This window comes from Strongyloides ratti (assembly GCF_001040885.1).
Source record: "Strongyloides ratti genome assembly S_ratti_ED321, chromosome : 1".
In the NCBI taxonomy this organism is placed as follows: domain Eukaryota; kingdom Metazoa; phylum Nematoda; class Chromadorea; order Rhabditida; family Strongyloididae; genus Strongyloides; species Strongyloides ratti.
In genome coordinates this window covers 1,318,465-1,334,289 of record NC_037307.1, presented here as the reverse complement: position 1 = coordinate 1,334,289, position 15,825 = coordinate 1,318,465, and the positions used below count along the sequence as shown (strand labels likewise).

At 20.8% G+C, this 15,825-nt stretch overlaps 6 protein-coding genes across 6 annotated transcripts; 4 read left to right on the top strand and 2 right to left on the bottom strand.

The window, feature by feature from the left end:
- Positions 1–388: 388 nt before the first annotated feature.
- On the bottom strand, positions 389–616 carry SRAE_1000042800 (Hypothetical protein; the record flags this gene model as incomplete). Its single annotated transcript, XM_024647260.1, has 1 exon — positions 389–616. The coding sequence occupies one exon, from the start codon at positions 614–616 to the stop codon at positions 389–391; it is 228 nt and encodes a 75-aa protein (XP_024501356.1).
- A 739-nt stretch (positions 617–1,355) lies between these two features.
- On the bottom strand, positions 1,356–2,233 carry SRAE_1000042700 (3-hydroxyacyl-CoA dehydrogenase type-2; the record flags this gene model as incomplete). The annotated part of the gene is made up of 3 exons (XM_024647259.1): positions 1,356–1,646; positions 1,696–1,833; positions 1,877–2,233. 3 exons carry the CDS (start codon positions 2,231–2,233, stop codon positions 1,356–1,358), a joined length of 786 nt encoding a protein of 261 aa, XP_024501355.1.
- Positions 2,234–2,925: 692 nt separating this feature from the next.
- On the top strand, positions 2,926–3,678 carry SRAE_1000042600 (Hypothetical protein; the record flags this gene model as incomplete). Its single annotated transcript, XM_024647258.1, has 2 exons — positions 2,926–3,165; positions 3,211–3,678. The coding sequence occupies 2 exons, from the start codon at positions 2,926–2,928 to the stop codon at positions 3,676–3,678; spliced, it is 708 nt and encodes a 235-aa protein (XP_024501354.1).
- A 377-nt stretch (positions 3,679–4,055) lies between these two features.
- SRAE_1000042500 (Karyogamy protein, KAR9 family-containing protein) lies at positions 4,056–4,766 on the top strand (the record flags this gene model as incomplete). Its single annotated transcript, XM_024647257.1, has 2 exons — positions 4,056–4,298; positions 4,338–4,766. 2 exons carry the CDS (start codon positions 4,056–4,058, stop codon positions 4,764–4,766), a joined length of 672 nt encoding a protein of 223 aa, XP_024501353.1.
- Positions 4,767–6,447: 1,681 nt separating this feature from the next.
- SRAE_1000042400 (Helicase, C-terminal domain and Helicase-associated domain and DNA/RNA helicase, DEAD/DEAH box type, N-terminal domain and Domain of unknown function DUF1605 domain and Helicase, superfamily 1/2, ATP-binding domain and P-loop containing nucleoside triphosphate hydrolase domain-containing protein) lies at positions 6,448–10,023 on the top strand (the record flags this gene model as incomplete). Its single annotated transcript, XM_024647256.1, has 3 exons — positions 6,448–6,662; positions 6,715–7,071; positions 7,110–10,023. The coding sequence occupies 3 exons, from the start codon at positions 6,448–6,450 to the stop codon at positions 10,021–10,023; spliced, it is 3,486 nt and encodes a 1,161-aa protein (XP_024501352.1).
- Positions 10,024–12,115: 2,092 nt separating this feature from the next.
- On the top strand, positions 12,116–12,389 carry SRAE_1000042300 (Hypothetical protein; the record flags this gene model as incomplete). The annotated part of the gene is made up of 2 exons (XM_024647255.1): positions 12,116–12,121; positions 12,183–12,389. 2 exons carry the CDS (start codon positions 12,116–12,118, stop codon positions 12,387–12,389), a joined length of 213 nt encoding a protein of 70 aa, XP_024501351.1.
- Positions 12,390–15,825: the final 3,436 nt, after the last annotated feature.

Sequence of the window (15,825 nt, the reverse complement as noted above, 5' to 3'; positions counted from 1 at the left end):
AATATTTTTATAGTATAAATATAAAAGAAAATAATTTATAGGTAGATATAATAATAAGATGAAATAAAACTTTAAAACAACTGTTATTCTATCTATTATTTCATCATTATATAAAGGTTGTTCCGTGAAATTTTTAAAATTATAAATGATAATTAACAATTAGGATGTAAAAAAATTGAAAAAGTGTTATGATAATACTAATAATACCTTTAGTGGTACATATATTATTTTAATAAAAATATAACATTTAAATGAGTCAAATTACTAAACATATTAATTTTTTTTTTAAATAATGTTTAAAAATAATAAATATGTTAAAAACAAAAATATGGTTATGTTTCTAAAAATAATTATCATATTAAGTTGAAAAGTTATATCAAATTATTAATTAACAAATAACGTTTCCACTTTTTATGGCATAATGATCGTCAACAATTTCTTTTATAACATTTTTAAATTCATTACACATATCAGATCCCTCAGTTGTTTGGTATTTAATCACTAATTTCTCTTCATTTATTTGGGATGTTGTTAAAATATCACCAAAATAAGATATTCCCATACCATGATTTTTAACAATCTCTTCAATTAAATTTTCAATTTCTTCAATAACCATTTTTAATTTGTTATCTGGAATTTTTGTTAAATACATTGAAAATAATACTACAATACTTTCATTATTAGAATTTTTTATATCATCATCCAATTTTCTAGAAACATCCACATTATTAATACCTTCACCATAGATAATATCATAAAATTCATTTAAATAAATTAATAATATATAGAACTTTAAAATTTTAAAGAACATTCTAAAAATATATATATATATATATAATATAAATTTGATTATTTTAATAATATAATAAAAGCTTATTTAAAACAAAAACAAATTTAAATAATAAATATTTTAAAAAAGATATTTATATAAAATAAAAATAGATATTAAAATAATATAATGGTTATTAATATGTCCAAGTCATATAAATATATATATATATTTCTTAGATAAAATGAGAGTATATATTTTATTGTTAAGAAATGATAATAAATCAATTTCTCTCATAACAATATTTAATAAGAGAAAACTTTAAATAACTAATATTATAAGAAAATAACTAGTTTATAATTTATTCATAATAATAGTTGTAAATATTTACAAAAGAAAATCTTTTTTTTTATTATCTATATTTTACCAATAAGGTATAAAAAAAAAACTCATTTTTTTTATACATTAAAAAGAAAATGTATGTTAATATATTTTTAAAGTGGAAAGAAAACTTATTATAATAATAATAATATATATTTATTTAAAGTATAATAAAAATTAACAAACTATTCAACTATAAATAAAGTTATGGCATCATACGAAGAGCTCCATCAAGTCTGATAACTTCACCATTAAGATAACGATTTTCAATTATATGTTGAACTAAAGCAGCAAATTCATTAACATTTCCAAGTCTTGTTGGATTTGGAACAGTAGAAGCAAGGAAAATTCGTGCTTTTTCTGGTAAACTAGCAAGTAATGGTGTGTCAAAAAGTCCTGGAGCAATAGCCATAACTCTAATACCATGACGATGATAATCACGTGCTAATGGAAGGGTCATTGCAGCAATAGCTCCTTTGGTAGCTGAATAGACTGCCTATAAATTTTATAACTTAATATTTTAAAGATTGATATATTAATAATACCTGTCCAGCTTGTCCATCAAAAGCAGCAATTGAAGAAGTGTTAATGATAACTCCTTTTTGATTTTCTTCATCAGCTTCATTTTCAATCATTGCTTTTATTCCATAAGTAGCAACATTTAATGTACCAAGAAGGTTAACCTTTAAAACATAACTAATTATAATAAAAAATTTAATTATTTACATCAATCGTTTTTTTGGTTTTTTCAATTGCTGATGCTTCAGTATGTTTAGAACTATATAATTTGTAAGCATAAGCAATTCCAGCACAATTGATAACAGAATCAACTCTACCAAAACGTTCTTTAACCATAGAAAAAGCTTTCTCAACAGCAAATTCATCAGTGACATTAGCAGGTGTAAATAAAGCATTTTCTCCTAATTTAGTAGCTACTTCATGACCATTACTATTTGGTAAATCAAGAATGGCTACTTTTGCACCTTTTGAAATAAGATGTTCTGCAACTCCACGTCCTAAACCAGAACCACCACCAGTAACTAATGCAACATTTCCTAAAACACTTTTAAAAAGTCCAGACATTTTTCTAAAAAAATAAAATATATAATTATGGAAGAAAGTTTCATACAATATCAAAAATATTTTTTTTAATCAAATTCAGCAAGAATTTTAAACTTTCGTTTCAAAATATACATTGGTAAATAGTTTCCTTAGTTAAAAAAATTACTTTAATTAATTAAATAAATCTGTTATAAATATTTTCAAAAAAAGAAAAAAACAATTTTTTTTTAATTAAAAAAATCCCCAATATTCATAAACAATAAATTGTAAATAAAAATTTTAATTAAAAAAATTTATTATTTTTTTGATATTGTGTTACAAAAGTAATCCCTTTTAATCTGTTATTTATAATCCCATGATTATAGATATATTTATGATATATATATAATCAAGCCAGAAAAAGGGCAAATGAAAAAAAAAAAAATTTTTATAAAAAAAACAACTTATAAAAATGTATCATTGAGATATGATATATTATGATGATTAATAAAGCGCAAAATAATTCATATATTCTGATAAAAATAATACTATTATTATATTTTTTTTTAATAAATAAAAATATATATATATTTTTGTAGTAAATATAAAAGATTAAAGGTATAATTATAAATTTAATCACCATATCTGTTATTATAAAAGGTAAAATAAAATAGTTACATTTTGTAAAAATAAAAAAAATACTATTATTGTTTATCAAGTAAAAGTAAAAAAAAATGGCCAAAAGAGGTATTTTAGTATTATTTTATATTTTTGTATTAATATTTGGTTTATCATTTTCTAAATATACAACAAAACCTGATATTATTGATGCCATTGAGGAAGATCCAGATGTTATGGGAAATATTTCTCCCTCAAATTTTGATAAATTGGATGATTTAAAAGACCAAAATTTGAGTGATGATGAAAAATTACAGAAGGCAAAACAAATTTTGAAGAGTGATAGTGATCTTAAAGTTAGTTTAGTTTTTTTTTTTAATTTATCATTAAAATTATTTAAGAGTATGGCTGATAATATTATTAGAAGAGTTAGTAGTGGAAGTATTGATACAAGCGGAAGTAGTATCAATAGTAAATTTGGAAGTATAGACAGTTCTATTGGCAGTATTGGCAGTGATTTAAGTTCTGGAAAAATATTATCCAATATTAAAAGTGAATTTGAGACAAATAGTAATAATATTTATAGTACATTAAGTTCTAAGGCAAAAGAAGTAGTTGACGAAATAACAGCTGAAATCGAGGATACAGATTTATCTCTACCAGAATTAGCTACAAATGTCAAATCAATTCTTTCAGGTGCAAGTACTAGTGTTAAAGATGAAATAAAAAATCTCATACCAGAAGAATTAAATATTGATAGTGGAGCAACAAATGTTAAATCAAGCTTATCTGATAAGTTTGGTTCAATTAAAAATGGAATAAAATCAATTTTTTCTAAGCATTCAACAACAGAGTCATACATTTTTTAATACATGAAACAATATTTTGATATTTAAAGTATCACTACATATTATTTTTAAATGTGAATTTTTATTTACATTAATTTTTAAAATATCTTACAAATAAAATATCATAAAATTACTGATTCATGAATATTATACTTGTTTTCAACTATCTATATATGAGAAAAATTAATATCTATCTAAATCTTTTATAATAAATAATAATAATAATAATAATCATTATTATTATTATCCATGTAGATACAAAGGTTACAAGAAACAGGTAACAAAAAATCCTCTTTGAAAGTATATGAAGATTACCTCATTATTTTGTGGGTAAAAAAAAAAGATTTTAATACATATATAAATAGTAAAAAATTATTATTTTATTGTTATATAACAATATGAAACAATTAAAATATCTTTTTTTTATAATAATATTTTTATTGTTAATTAATTTTACATTATCTATTAACGATGACTATCCAAATGTTCTATTAACATTAGAGAATAATCCAGAATTTCTAACTAAAGCAAAAAATAGTACTATTATTGAGGTAAAAAATGTTTTAAGAAATATTTCTATAACTTATGAAGATCAAGTTGATAATGTTAAAAAAATATTGAATTCTGATCCAAATGTTAAGGTAAATTATTTTAAAAAATAACTTATATATAATTTATAGGGACTATTTGAAAAAATAGAAAAACAGTTTAAAAAAACAATTGATCAGAAATTAAAATTAATAAGACGTAATTTTGAAATAATATATAAAAATGTTACTGCTAATATAACTGATCCTGAAGTAAAACTTGTAGCAAATACATTAGCTTCTGTCATCAGAAATACATCAATGCCATTAAGTGAATTGGAATTAAAAATAAAAACAATTTTTGAAAATATTGAACCAAACATTAGTGATCAATTAAAAGTATTAATACCAAAAGAACTTAATTTACAAATAAACTTTAAATCTAAACCATGGACAGCAAAGTTTGTAGATGGACTAAAAAGTTTTGGTAGAAAAATTAAGAATTTTTTTAATGGTAATAAAAATAGCAATAATTATGAACAAGTTGCACTTTCTTCTAATGACACTTCTAAAATTAAATAAATGTAAAAAAATTTGTAAATTCACTGTTATGATAATTTTATTGTTTATAATGATAATAAATAATAAAATAAATATTAATAATTTTGAAAATAAAAATTCTTGTTTTACATGCTTAGATTTTTTAGACAATAGTATTTTTTCTAGACATTTTAACAGTTGTTTTGGTGAAAAAAAATTAAAATACATTAATAAACATTTTCACTTAATTTTCCTAAGATTCTATGTATGAAAATTTGTTAAATTCTTTGAAAAATTGTAAAATATAAATTAATCAAGCTAAATAATACAACTTTTTGTTATAATCAATAATATTTAAAACTTTAAAAATTATTGAAAAAAAGTACTGAAAACGATAAGATTTCCCATAGAATCACGGCTCAATGGTCTAGTGGTATGATTCTCGCTTTGGGTGCGAGAGGCCCCGGTTTCGATCACCGGTTGAGCCCATCTTTTTGCCAGGATTCAAGAATCTTCAATGAATCATAAAACTGAAAAAAAAATTCCTACAAAAACTAGTTTTTTTGCATCATTTTAAATAATAATAACATTGCTAGCATGGATTTCAGAAACATTTTGTTAAATGATTATATCAAATACCTTATATCCACACTATCTTATCAATCTTCATCTTTATCATCTGTGTGTTTAACAATTTAATTAGGTTAATAATTTAAACAAAATTAAATTACACTTTTCATTTATACTTTTAAATCTCTTATAGTTGTAATATTACTTTTTCATATTATAAAAAAGTTTATGTTTTCTATATTAAAAAAAATAAATAATTATCAGAATCCACAAATAAAAATTAGAAAAAATATTATATGATAAATAAAATCATTTATTTTTAAAATATTTGTATTTAAAATTTAAAGTAAAATTAATACTAGTTTATGATATGAAAGTTTGTTGGAATAATTTCTAAAAAATTTTTAATTATATAAATTTAGAAAAACGATAAAAATATTTAAATCATAAAGATCAAGCTGGAATCAACTTTTCTAAGAAAGTATTTATTCATTGATAATAAATTTTTTTTTATGCTTTACTTATCTTAGTCTTCTTTTTTCCAGTTCAACTAAACAAAATTTTAAAAATAAATTTCTCATTAATTTTGATGTTTTCTTTCTTAACAAAAATTTATAAATTCATAATCTGGAAATCATAAATACCATAAGTTAAAATTTTAGCAGAATAAATTTCATTATGTTGTTATAATAAATTTATACTATCAATTTATTAAGATTAACAAATATTTGAATATTAAATTCGTAAGCAATTGAAAATTCATTCACAGCACAATACAAAAGAGCAGAACACAAAACATAATTGACTATAAGAGACAAATTTTTATATAATTTGTAAAATATTTTTTTCTAAATTTGTAATTATTATAAATGAATTAAAAAAATTTTATTTTAATTGTATCATTCCTGAAAAATAATTGAAATTAATTACCTAAATAAACGATTCAATTATTCATTTATAAAATAATTTGATTTTTTTTTTCATAAACCATCTAATATAAATTTTTTTAACAATAATTAAAAATTTTTTTTAAAAGTATTCAAAAAAAATCGAAAAAAAAACTTGCCAAAGACATTTTCATTAGAAAATCTTGTTAGGACATCAATCCCCATTTTACATACTGATACGATATCATTCATTCTGCTCATTATTAATGATGAAGAAAAACGAGCCTGTTCCATTTTATTATCCTGGATCAAAGAAACCCATATATGATGCTAAAGCGGAAGCAGAGATGGATGCAATTATTGTGTGTGGAAAGAAGGCGTGTAAAACTAATAGTTTGTCTGTTCTCAATGAAATTTTAAATCGCCAGGGTAAAAAAGATGTTGAAATCGACTGTAAAGTAAAAATGACTACAGAATCTGTGTAAGTTTTTTTTTTTTTTTGTAATTTTTCATTTTTTTAACTTCATTTTTAGAACATTTTATTGTAATGCTTCTGTTCAATTAACAGTAAATGGACCTAAGTATAGTGGATATTCTGAAAATGAGGAAAGAGATGCTGCTTATAATTTTTGTGCTTATCAAATTCTTAAAAAAATTTATGATGGACCTGAAAAAAATTTAAAATTATGTAATTTTGGTACAGCTAAAAAAGGTGATAAAACACCTAGGCAAACTATTATCTATGCTCCTACTGAAACTGAGATAGTTAAAATTCTTGGTAAAGAAGTAACAGAAGAAAATGCAAAGTCTTTATTAAATCAAGTATTAGCTAAAGAAGGACAAACTTCAGCTGTCTTTGATTATGATGTTGTACCTGGAGGGAGACCTTTGTAAGTTATACTTTTTAATAATTAACTATAAATTACAGGAGATTTAAAACTAATTTAAATGTTTCATTAGAATCTAGTGGTAAAAAATATTCAGTTGAAAAGATTACTTCTTCTAAAAGAACAGGAGCTATTGAATGTGCCATGGATGTTCTTAAGCAAATGGCAAAAGAAGGTGAATATGTTGTAAGAGATAGGAAACGTGAACGAAAAATTGGTTTGACAAAAGCAACAGTTGAAATATTAGATGATCCTGATTTATATAATGATATTGAGTCATTCTTTAAATGGATGCAGATAGAACTTCCAAAATTTGATGTAGATTCTAAAGAACCAGTAATAATAAGTCCTCCATCAATATTAGATTTAGAAAAAGAACCTGAAGATAGAAACAGAGATTATGGAATTATTTATGAAGATCAAGTAATGTGTGAATGGTTTCCTCCAAGACCTAACTATAATTGTTGGTTAGGTTGTACTTTGTCAAGTAATAATAAATGGTGGAATAAAGGGTTATATGAAATATCACAAGAATTACTTTATTTGGAAACAAAAAAAAAGATTAATGTTAAAATGGAAGAAATGCGTCAAAAATTACCTATTTTTGCAAAAAAATCTCAAATTATAGAATCATCTGAACGTTATCAAGTTACATTGATTAAATCAAACACAGGATCTGGCAAAAGTACACAGGTTGCCCAAATTCTTCAGAAACATTATATTTCAACATATCGTGGTGGTGAATTTAATTGTATTATAACACAACCACGTAGATTGTCAGCAATAAGTTTAGCAAAAAGAGTTGCAGAAGAGAGAGGTGAAACTTTAGGACAATCTGTTGGGTATTGTGTTCGATTTGACAAAGTTGATCCACGACCTTTTGGTTCAATATTATTTGGAACTGTTGGTACAATTCTTAGAAAACTTTCATCAGGTTTTAGAGGTATATCACATATAATTGTTGATGAAGTTCATGAACGAACACTTGATACTGACTTTTTATTAATAATTTTAAAACAAATGATGTGTAAATATTCAAATTTACGTGTTATCTTGATGTCAGCAACAGTTGATACAGCACAATTTGAAAAATATTTATATGGTATTAATGTCATTGAACTTGGTGGGACATCTTATGAAGTACAGGAGATGTATCTTGATGAATTTATTCAATATTATGAATATGTACCTAAAGATTTTAATAAACCTGAAGATTTTGATACTGATCAAGAAAAATGGAGTTTTAATAATATTAATGATCAGACTATTGTATCACCAATAGCAAAATATATTGCTAATTGTATTGAAAGAAATGAAGAATTTCCATATGATGTTATAGTTCAGATGATAAAAGAAAGTGCTAAAGTTATGTATGAGACAGGTGAATATGGATCAATATTAATATTTGTTCCTGGATGGGCTGAAATTACTACATGTATAAATAGATTAGAGGAAAGTGAAGAAAATGAAGTATATTGGAGTTTACCATTACATTCAAATTTAACAACAGAAGAACAAAATCGTGTTTTTCAATCACCACCAGATGGTAAAATAAAAGTTATAGTATCAACTAATATTGCTGAAAGTTCAATTACTGTTGATGATGTTCTTTATATAATTGATTCATGTAAACAAAAAATGCAAATGAGGCATCATGATTCTGCTGCTGCTGTTTTTAGAATAGGATGGGCTTCTAAAGATTGTATGGAACAACGTAAAGGAAGAGCTGGAAGAGTTCGACCCGGTTATTGTTATCGTCTTGTTACAAAAGAATTATGGAATTCATTACAACAACAATCTGAAGCTGAAATTAAGACTGCTCCTTTACATTCTACAATTTTAGATATTAAAGCACTTGGACTTGGTGATTCTAAAAATTTTCTTCAACATTCAATGGAAGATATTGATGATAAAAATATTTCAGAATCTGAAGAATATTTAATGCAACTTTCTGCTTTAGATAAAAATTGTAAATTAACTTATATTGGTGGTATCATGCAACGTCTTCCTTTTACACCTGATACAGCAAAATGTATTATTACAGCAATTTTATTTGGTGTAGTTGATTCAATATCAATAATTTCAGGAAATTATGGATCTTCTAATTCATTGTATACAAATACTTGTGATCCTAACGAAATAGCTGACTTTATTTTAAAACTTTGTGGTGATTTTATCAGTGATCATGTTATACCTTTAATGGCAGTTAAAGAAAGTATTAGATCAGAAAGAACTTATAGTTATGATACAAATATTTATGAATATATTTCTGAATCAGCATTAAATTATTTATATAAAGTTAGAAGTCAAATTTTTACACTTCTTAAAGAACAATTTCATGATTGTTCATTTAATGATTATGGACTTATTAATAATGAATCTTCATGTTCAACTATGCATGTTATTATAGCACTTTTAGTTAAATCATATTATCCAAATGTGGCTTATCAAAATAAAAAGCGTAACTTTTTAGATATGGATGGATTTAAAATGACTGCTCATAAATGTTCAGTTATTTCATTAGATAAAGAAAACTTTGAAAATAGATCACCATTTTTGATATATAGTCAAAAAATTATAACAACATTTGCAATGTTTAAAGAATGTTCTGTTGTCTCACCTCTTCATATCTTATTATTTGGATCTTCAAAAGTTATATATTGTGGTGGTAGGCAAATAAGATTAGATGATTGTTATACATTTGAAATGAATCCTAAACTTGCACAAATGATACTTCATTTAAAAATTATTATTGATGAATTATTACAATCATTGTGTGCCAAAAGACAATTAAATGAAAAAGAACAGGCTATGAAACATTTTATAAGAAATTTAATTGAAAGAATTACAACAATGGCTTATAAGATAAATGATAAAACTTTTGAAAAAATTAAATTAGATAGCCCAACTAAAGTTGATTTTACAATAATAGGAGGAACAACAAATTGGATGTAGGATATTTTTAATTTTTATTTTGTTTATATATATTATTTGTACATTGATTTGCATTATATAATGATATTATTTTTTAAAAGTTTTTAATCATACTATTTATTTTTTTTTATTACATTGATTTTTAATACTAAGCAAGTTAAAGAAAATATATATGTAACATTTTGATTTTTTTATCAATTTACCTCTGAAAATGGAATATTAAATTTTTATTTAATATTTTAAATGTTAAAACTTTTTTTCAATATATTTACTTGAAAATTTTTGTGCCATAAATAATGATAACATATATTTAAAAAAACATTATTTTATATTAATTTAAAGGTAAAAAATAAATTAATGATAATACAAAACTATTTCTCAAAATATTTTTTATACTTTTTTTTTAAATATATTGATTTTTCAATTTAATAAAAATATTGTTAAATTTTTTTTTAAATTAATATATATTTCAAATCTAAAATCATATAAAAAAAATATAATAAAATTGATAATAAATTAAAAATAAACACATAATTTCCAATGACAACTTTTATTATATATTAAAGTACTGCTCTTGAATGTATAACTTATTTAAGTTGAATGATAACAATATAAGAAAATAATACATAAACAATTTGATTGTTTCAAATAAATCTTATTCAATTGACAAATTTTTTAAAATTTTATCTACGTCATAGATATAAATTTTTAATATATCAAAAGAAAAGAAAAGAAAGCCAATTTGTTGATAATGTCTTGTATTTTTTATTATGATATATTTCTTCTAACTATGTTATTGTTTTTAATGTTTAATTTATTATACTTAGTATAACAAAAAAAAATGATTAATTGGTAGTTTAATCAATATAAACTTAATCAAATTTTTCTTTTAGTATTTTAACTTTATTAATAAAGTGAAAATTTTTATAATTAATGATTGGTGAAAAAAAAACTATTTAAAAAGAAGTCATAATAAATTAATTAAACTATACATTATTTAAAAAATGATTAGTAATGATAAAATTTATTATTAAAATGAAAAAATATTATAATTATACTTTTTATCTTTAAATTTCAATGAAATATTATACAATGATATTTTGTCAAAATATTATTTATTCATTTGATCAAACTTCAAGTTGAAATTTTAAATAATAAGTATAATATAATTTTTTACAATAAAAAAAAGTGATCAAATATAACAGTATAAAGTAAACCGATACAAAAAAAATGTACTTATAAAATATATACCTTAAAACAAGAAAAAAAAAAAAAAGATTAACATATTAATCTATTGCTTAAACAAGACAAAAAAAAAAGAGAATGCTTTTAAAATAATCAAGAATCAGTAAGAGAAACAAATTTTAACTTTTATTTCCGCTTTCTCAAATAAAAGGGTACCTAAGATATATCATTTTTAAAATTATATATGAAAAGATAACATTTCACCCATCAAACTTCTATAGAATAAAAATCTTTAATCTCATTTATCAATAAACAAAAGAGTTAACTCGTATAAGAATACAATATATATATTCATATTTATTTTTTTTTTTTTTTTTGATAATTTCATAAAAAGTCTGTTATGTAATTAGCTTATAATATGTACCATTAAAAATGAAACACAGCAAGAAAAGAAAAATATATATATGACAATGGTGATGAATATATATATATATATATTTAATGTATCTTAAAGTTATAAGAAAATATACATACATTTTGTGATAAACGTGATCTCTTCTGTTTGTTTGTATGTATGTGTTGGATAGTATAAAAATTGTAGTAAAATAACATAAAATTTAAAACATATTATATATATATACATATAATTATATTAATCAGCATTATTTTTGTTTTATGAAGTCATTATATAAGGTTAAAATTTTCTATATTTAAATTTATTACAGGAAGTTTACTTTTTACTAATAATATTTTTATTACATTCTTCTTTCTATTTTATGTGAAAGATCATTAATCTTTTAATTGTATTTTAAAGATGTTACCTAATTTTTTTTAATTTTTTTTTTAGTTTTATATATATATTTTTTTTAAAATATTATTATTAAAAAATTTTTTTTTTAAATAATTCATCATATTCAAGAAGTCTATAATGAAGGTATGATTTTTAATATATATTTTTCAAAAAAAAAAAATTTATCTTTTTAATACACTTTTAGTTTTCTTATCAATCATCAGTATATGTTTTTATTATGATTAGTTTGTTATCAACTATAGTTATGTCATTATGTGCCAATGCTGGTAGTGGTTGTCATGATACTGGTTGCCGTCTTCATGGTGGATTATGTAATTCAGCTTGTGTTTGTGTTCAAAGAGAAGGTATTCCTGAAATTTATTCACAATGTTTTGGTTTTGGATCAGTTTAACCATAATTATATTCTTACATATATATATTTTTTTTTTCTACACATTATCATATATTTTAAGAATTGCGGGCATGTGTATAGTATATCTTTATATTGTAAAAAAAATGATTAGAAATAATTTTTAAATTTAAAATAAATTTTAATAAGTTTAAAAATATTTATTATATCACGTGGTTTAATACTTCAACTATTGTCAGTAAAATTTTGTTAATAAATTATTTATATGTTTAATTTTAATTATTTTAAATACTTGATATTTTTTAAAAATGAATTTAGAAAAATAAATAATATTTCTTATCTTCAGTTAAAATTTTTCTCCTCTAAAGTGTATATTTAAAAAAATATCTCGAAACATTTTATGCAAACAGTTAACATTTAAGAATAGAAAATTTTAAAAGAAAGTGGGTGTTCTTCAAAATTTAAAGACGAAGATTAATTTTTAACCCTTCAAAAACTGAAAATTACTTTTAACACTATTATATAATGGAGTATGAAAGTTTTTTTTATGTCAATCAAATGTGGTTAATTGTAATATTTTTCTTAACACATATTTAAAAATTGTTTATTGAAAAAAAATTATTAAATAAAATTTAAAAATGGCACTATATAAAGTTCAAAAAATTGAAGTGTTATTTTTAAGTTATATATTTAAAAAAAAAGGCATATTAAAATTTTATTTTAAAAAAATAGAAACATAATATTTCGGTTATCATAAAGTTGTAATCAATAACAATTTATTTCTCTTTGTTGATTATAACATTTCCTCTCTTTTTTTTTCTAAATATGGCACATTATGGAGTGGCATACTTTTTGACACAAATTGCGCGAGAGTTTTTATTATAACTCAATCGGCATTCCATTTTTTTAATTGCTTTCATATATGTATATTAAATTGACATCCACATATTTTTCTATTTTTTTTTTCACAATCCTATATATGAAAATTGTTTTTTCTTGTTTTTATTTATGTTAGTAAGTATATGTAAAAAAGGTAACATGATATAAATTATCACCTTGATAAGAATCACTAAAAACTTTATAAAAATGTTTATTTCCTAATCATCATTCAATCTATCTAGTAACAAAATATAAAAATTCTTTTACCTAATTTATATTAACAATAAAAAGTCAACCAATTTGTGATAACTAACAACTACTGTTATCTTTAAGGAAAGGTATAAAGATTTCTTTGATCACCAGAGATAGAATTTATTAAGATATGTTTTAAAGTTCTTCTAACTATCATTTTATACTCTATTGTAAGGTTAACTATCGTTTATATTATTAGTTTTATTACTTTGTTTTTCTATACAATTTCTTTATCTTTTATATATTGTAAGAAAAAGAATATTAAACTTTTGATGTTCATTAAGTATGATTTTGTATATTCTTTTTTATCAGTCATATCTTTTAGTAATATAAATAAATAGAATTAAATATTATATATATTAATAGTATATTAAATATATTGTACAATAAATATACATATATTTTTCATTTAATTCACATAAAATTCTAAATATATCATTCATTTTAAAGAAAATAAAAATATTACTCTTATAGAATTTATCTTTTTTTTTATAGAAGAAGGAAATAATGATAATGTTATCACAAAAGTATAATTTATTCATGCCGAATTTGTAATATATTTATTCAATGACTTTTTTTTTTTGTTTATGTAATTCCCAATGGTTAATGTTTTTAATTCATTAGATTTCATGTATTTTGTACCTATTATCATAATATTTAAATAAAGGAACCAACTAAAATATTTAGAACACCACTTTTTTTTTTATTGTTTCAATCATTTTTTTTTAATATAGGTTTATTGCTACTGAATATTTTATTTATCTCACAATTTAATTATAAATTTATATTTACTTTTTTTTTAATATAAAATCAAAAATTATATTTATTGAGTTATTTTTTTTTTAGATTTAATCAAAAAAAAATATATATATATATACTTTTCATAATATTAATTAATGAAATATTTTTTAATAACCTATTCAAATGGAAAAAAAGAAATTATCAAAGAGACCCGTAAAAAATATAAAAAAATCTTTAAAAGTTAATGAAGGTAAATTAAAAAATGTAAGTTTAATGTAGTCAAAGTTACTAGAAATAAAAGTACAAATAAATTAAAAAATTAAAACTTCATTAGAGCATCATGAGAATATTTTTAAAAATTTTTATACACAATTAATTTATCAGAAAATTATATCTTCTATTATGTTGATGTTTAAATATTTTTACCTACTTTTACTAATATTGTTAATTGTAATTTTTACTCTTTATATATATTATTTAACCTCTTATAAAATTTAAATTAATTTAAATTGTTACATTTTTCAATTACCTAATTCTTTATATATATATATCATATTTTAAATATTTTTGTTATAAATAGTTGTTAATATGTAAAATAGTATTTTTGATAGTCTATTGTTTCTTATATATCATGAATATATTTATCTATATAGTATATATATATAATTTTTACTATATTTTATACAGATATAGATTGATGTTTATGCTTTGTATTGTCTGCCTATACATTTATTATATAGTTATATTGTTCCCAAAGTAGTAAAAATAAAAATTATTTTTTTTTTGGTTATAGAAATCTCATGAATTTATATTATTTTCCTATTTCTTTTTATCCCAAAATAAAATTTTAATTTTGGGAAATATATATATATATCACAAAAAAAAAAATTATATTAATATACCATATTATAATATAATTTTTTTTTTTTTCGTTGATTTATAAAGTTTCATAAAATCATTCTTTTATACATTTAAAATACATGTTATTGTTAATTATTATTTTTATATTAAATAATGATCATTTAATCTAATAAAGATATTTGTTAAATTTATGATATATTTAAAAAAATTTAAATAAAAATATTTATATATAAATTAAAAAGAATGGTAGTAACTATCACGAATGTTTTGTTAAATTAATGTATCATAATTAATAAACTTTTGTTTGATAAGTTTTTAAATTCCTTTTATGATGTTTCATTTTTAAGAATTATACTTATAAAAGATTATTACAATTTTATTTCTTTTTTGTATTTTCACTTTAATATTAGTAATATTAAGGATTAGTTAAATTAAAGTTGATGATTATATCTATTTAGATAAAGGTAATAACTATTGTAGAATTGTGATAAGAGTAGATTATACTTATTATAGTTATGATATATTTGTTTATTTTTATATTTATATATGCTATATATATATTCTTTTTTTTTTACAATATCATTTATTCCTTTTAGAGAATCTCAAATTTATAATATATATTTATAAATATCTATTTATAATTTAAAATTTTGATATTACTACAAAAAAACGAGTATATAATATTTGATATATTATTTCTTATTTAATATACCATCTATCAATCATTAATGATAACTTTTATCAT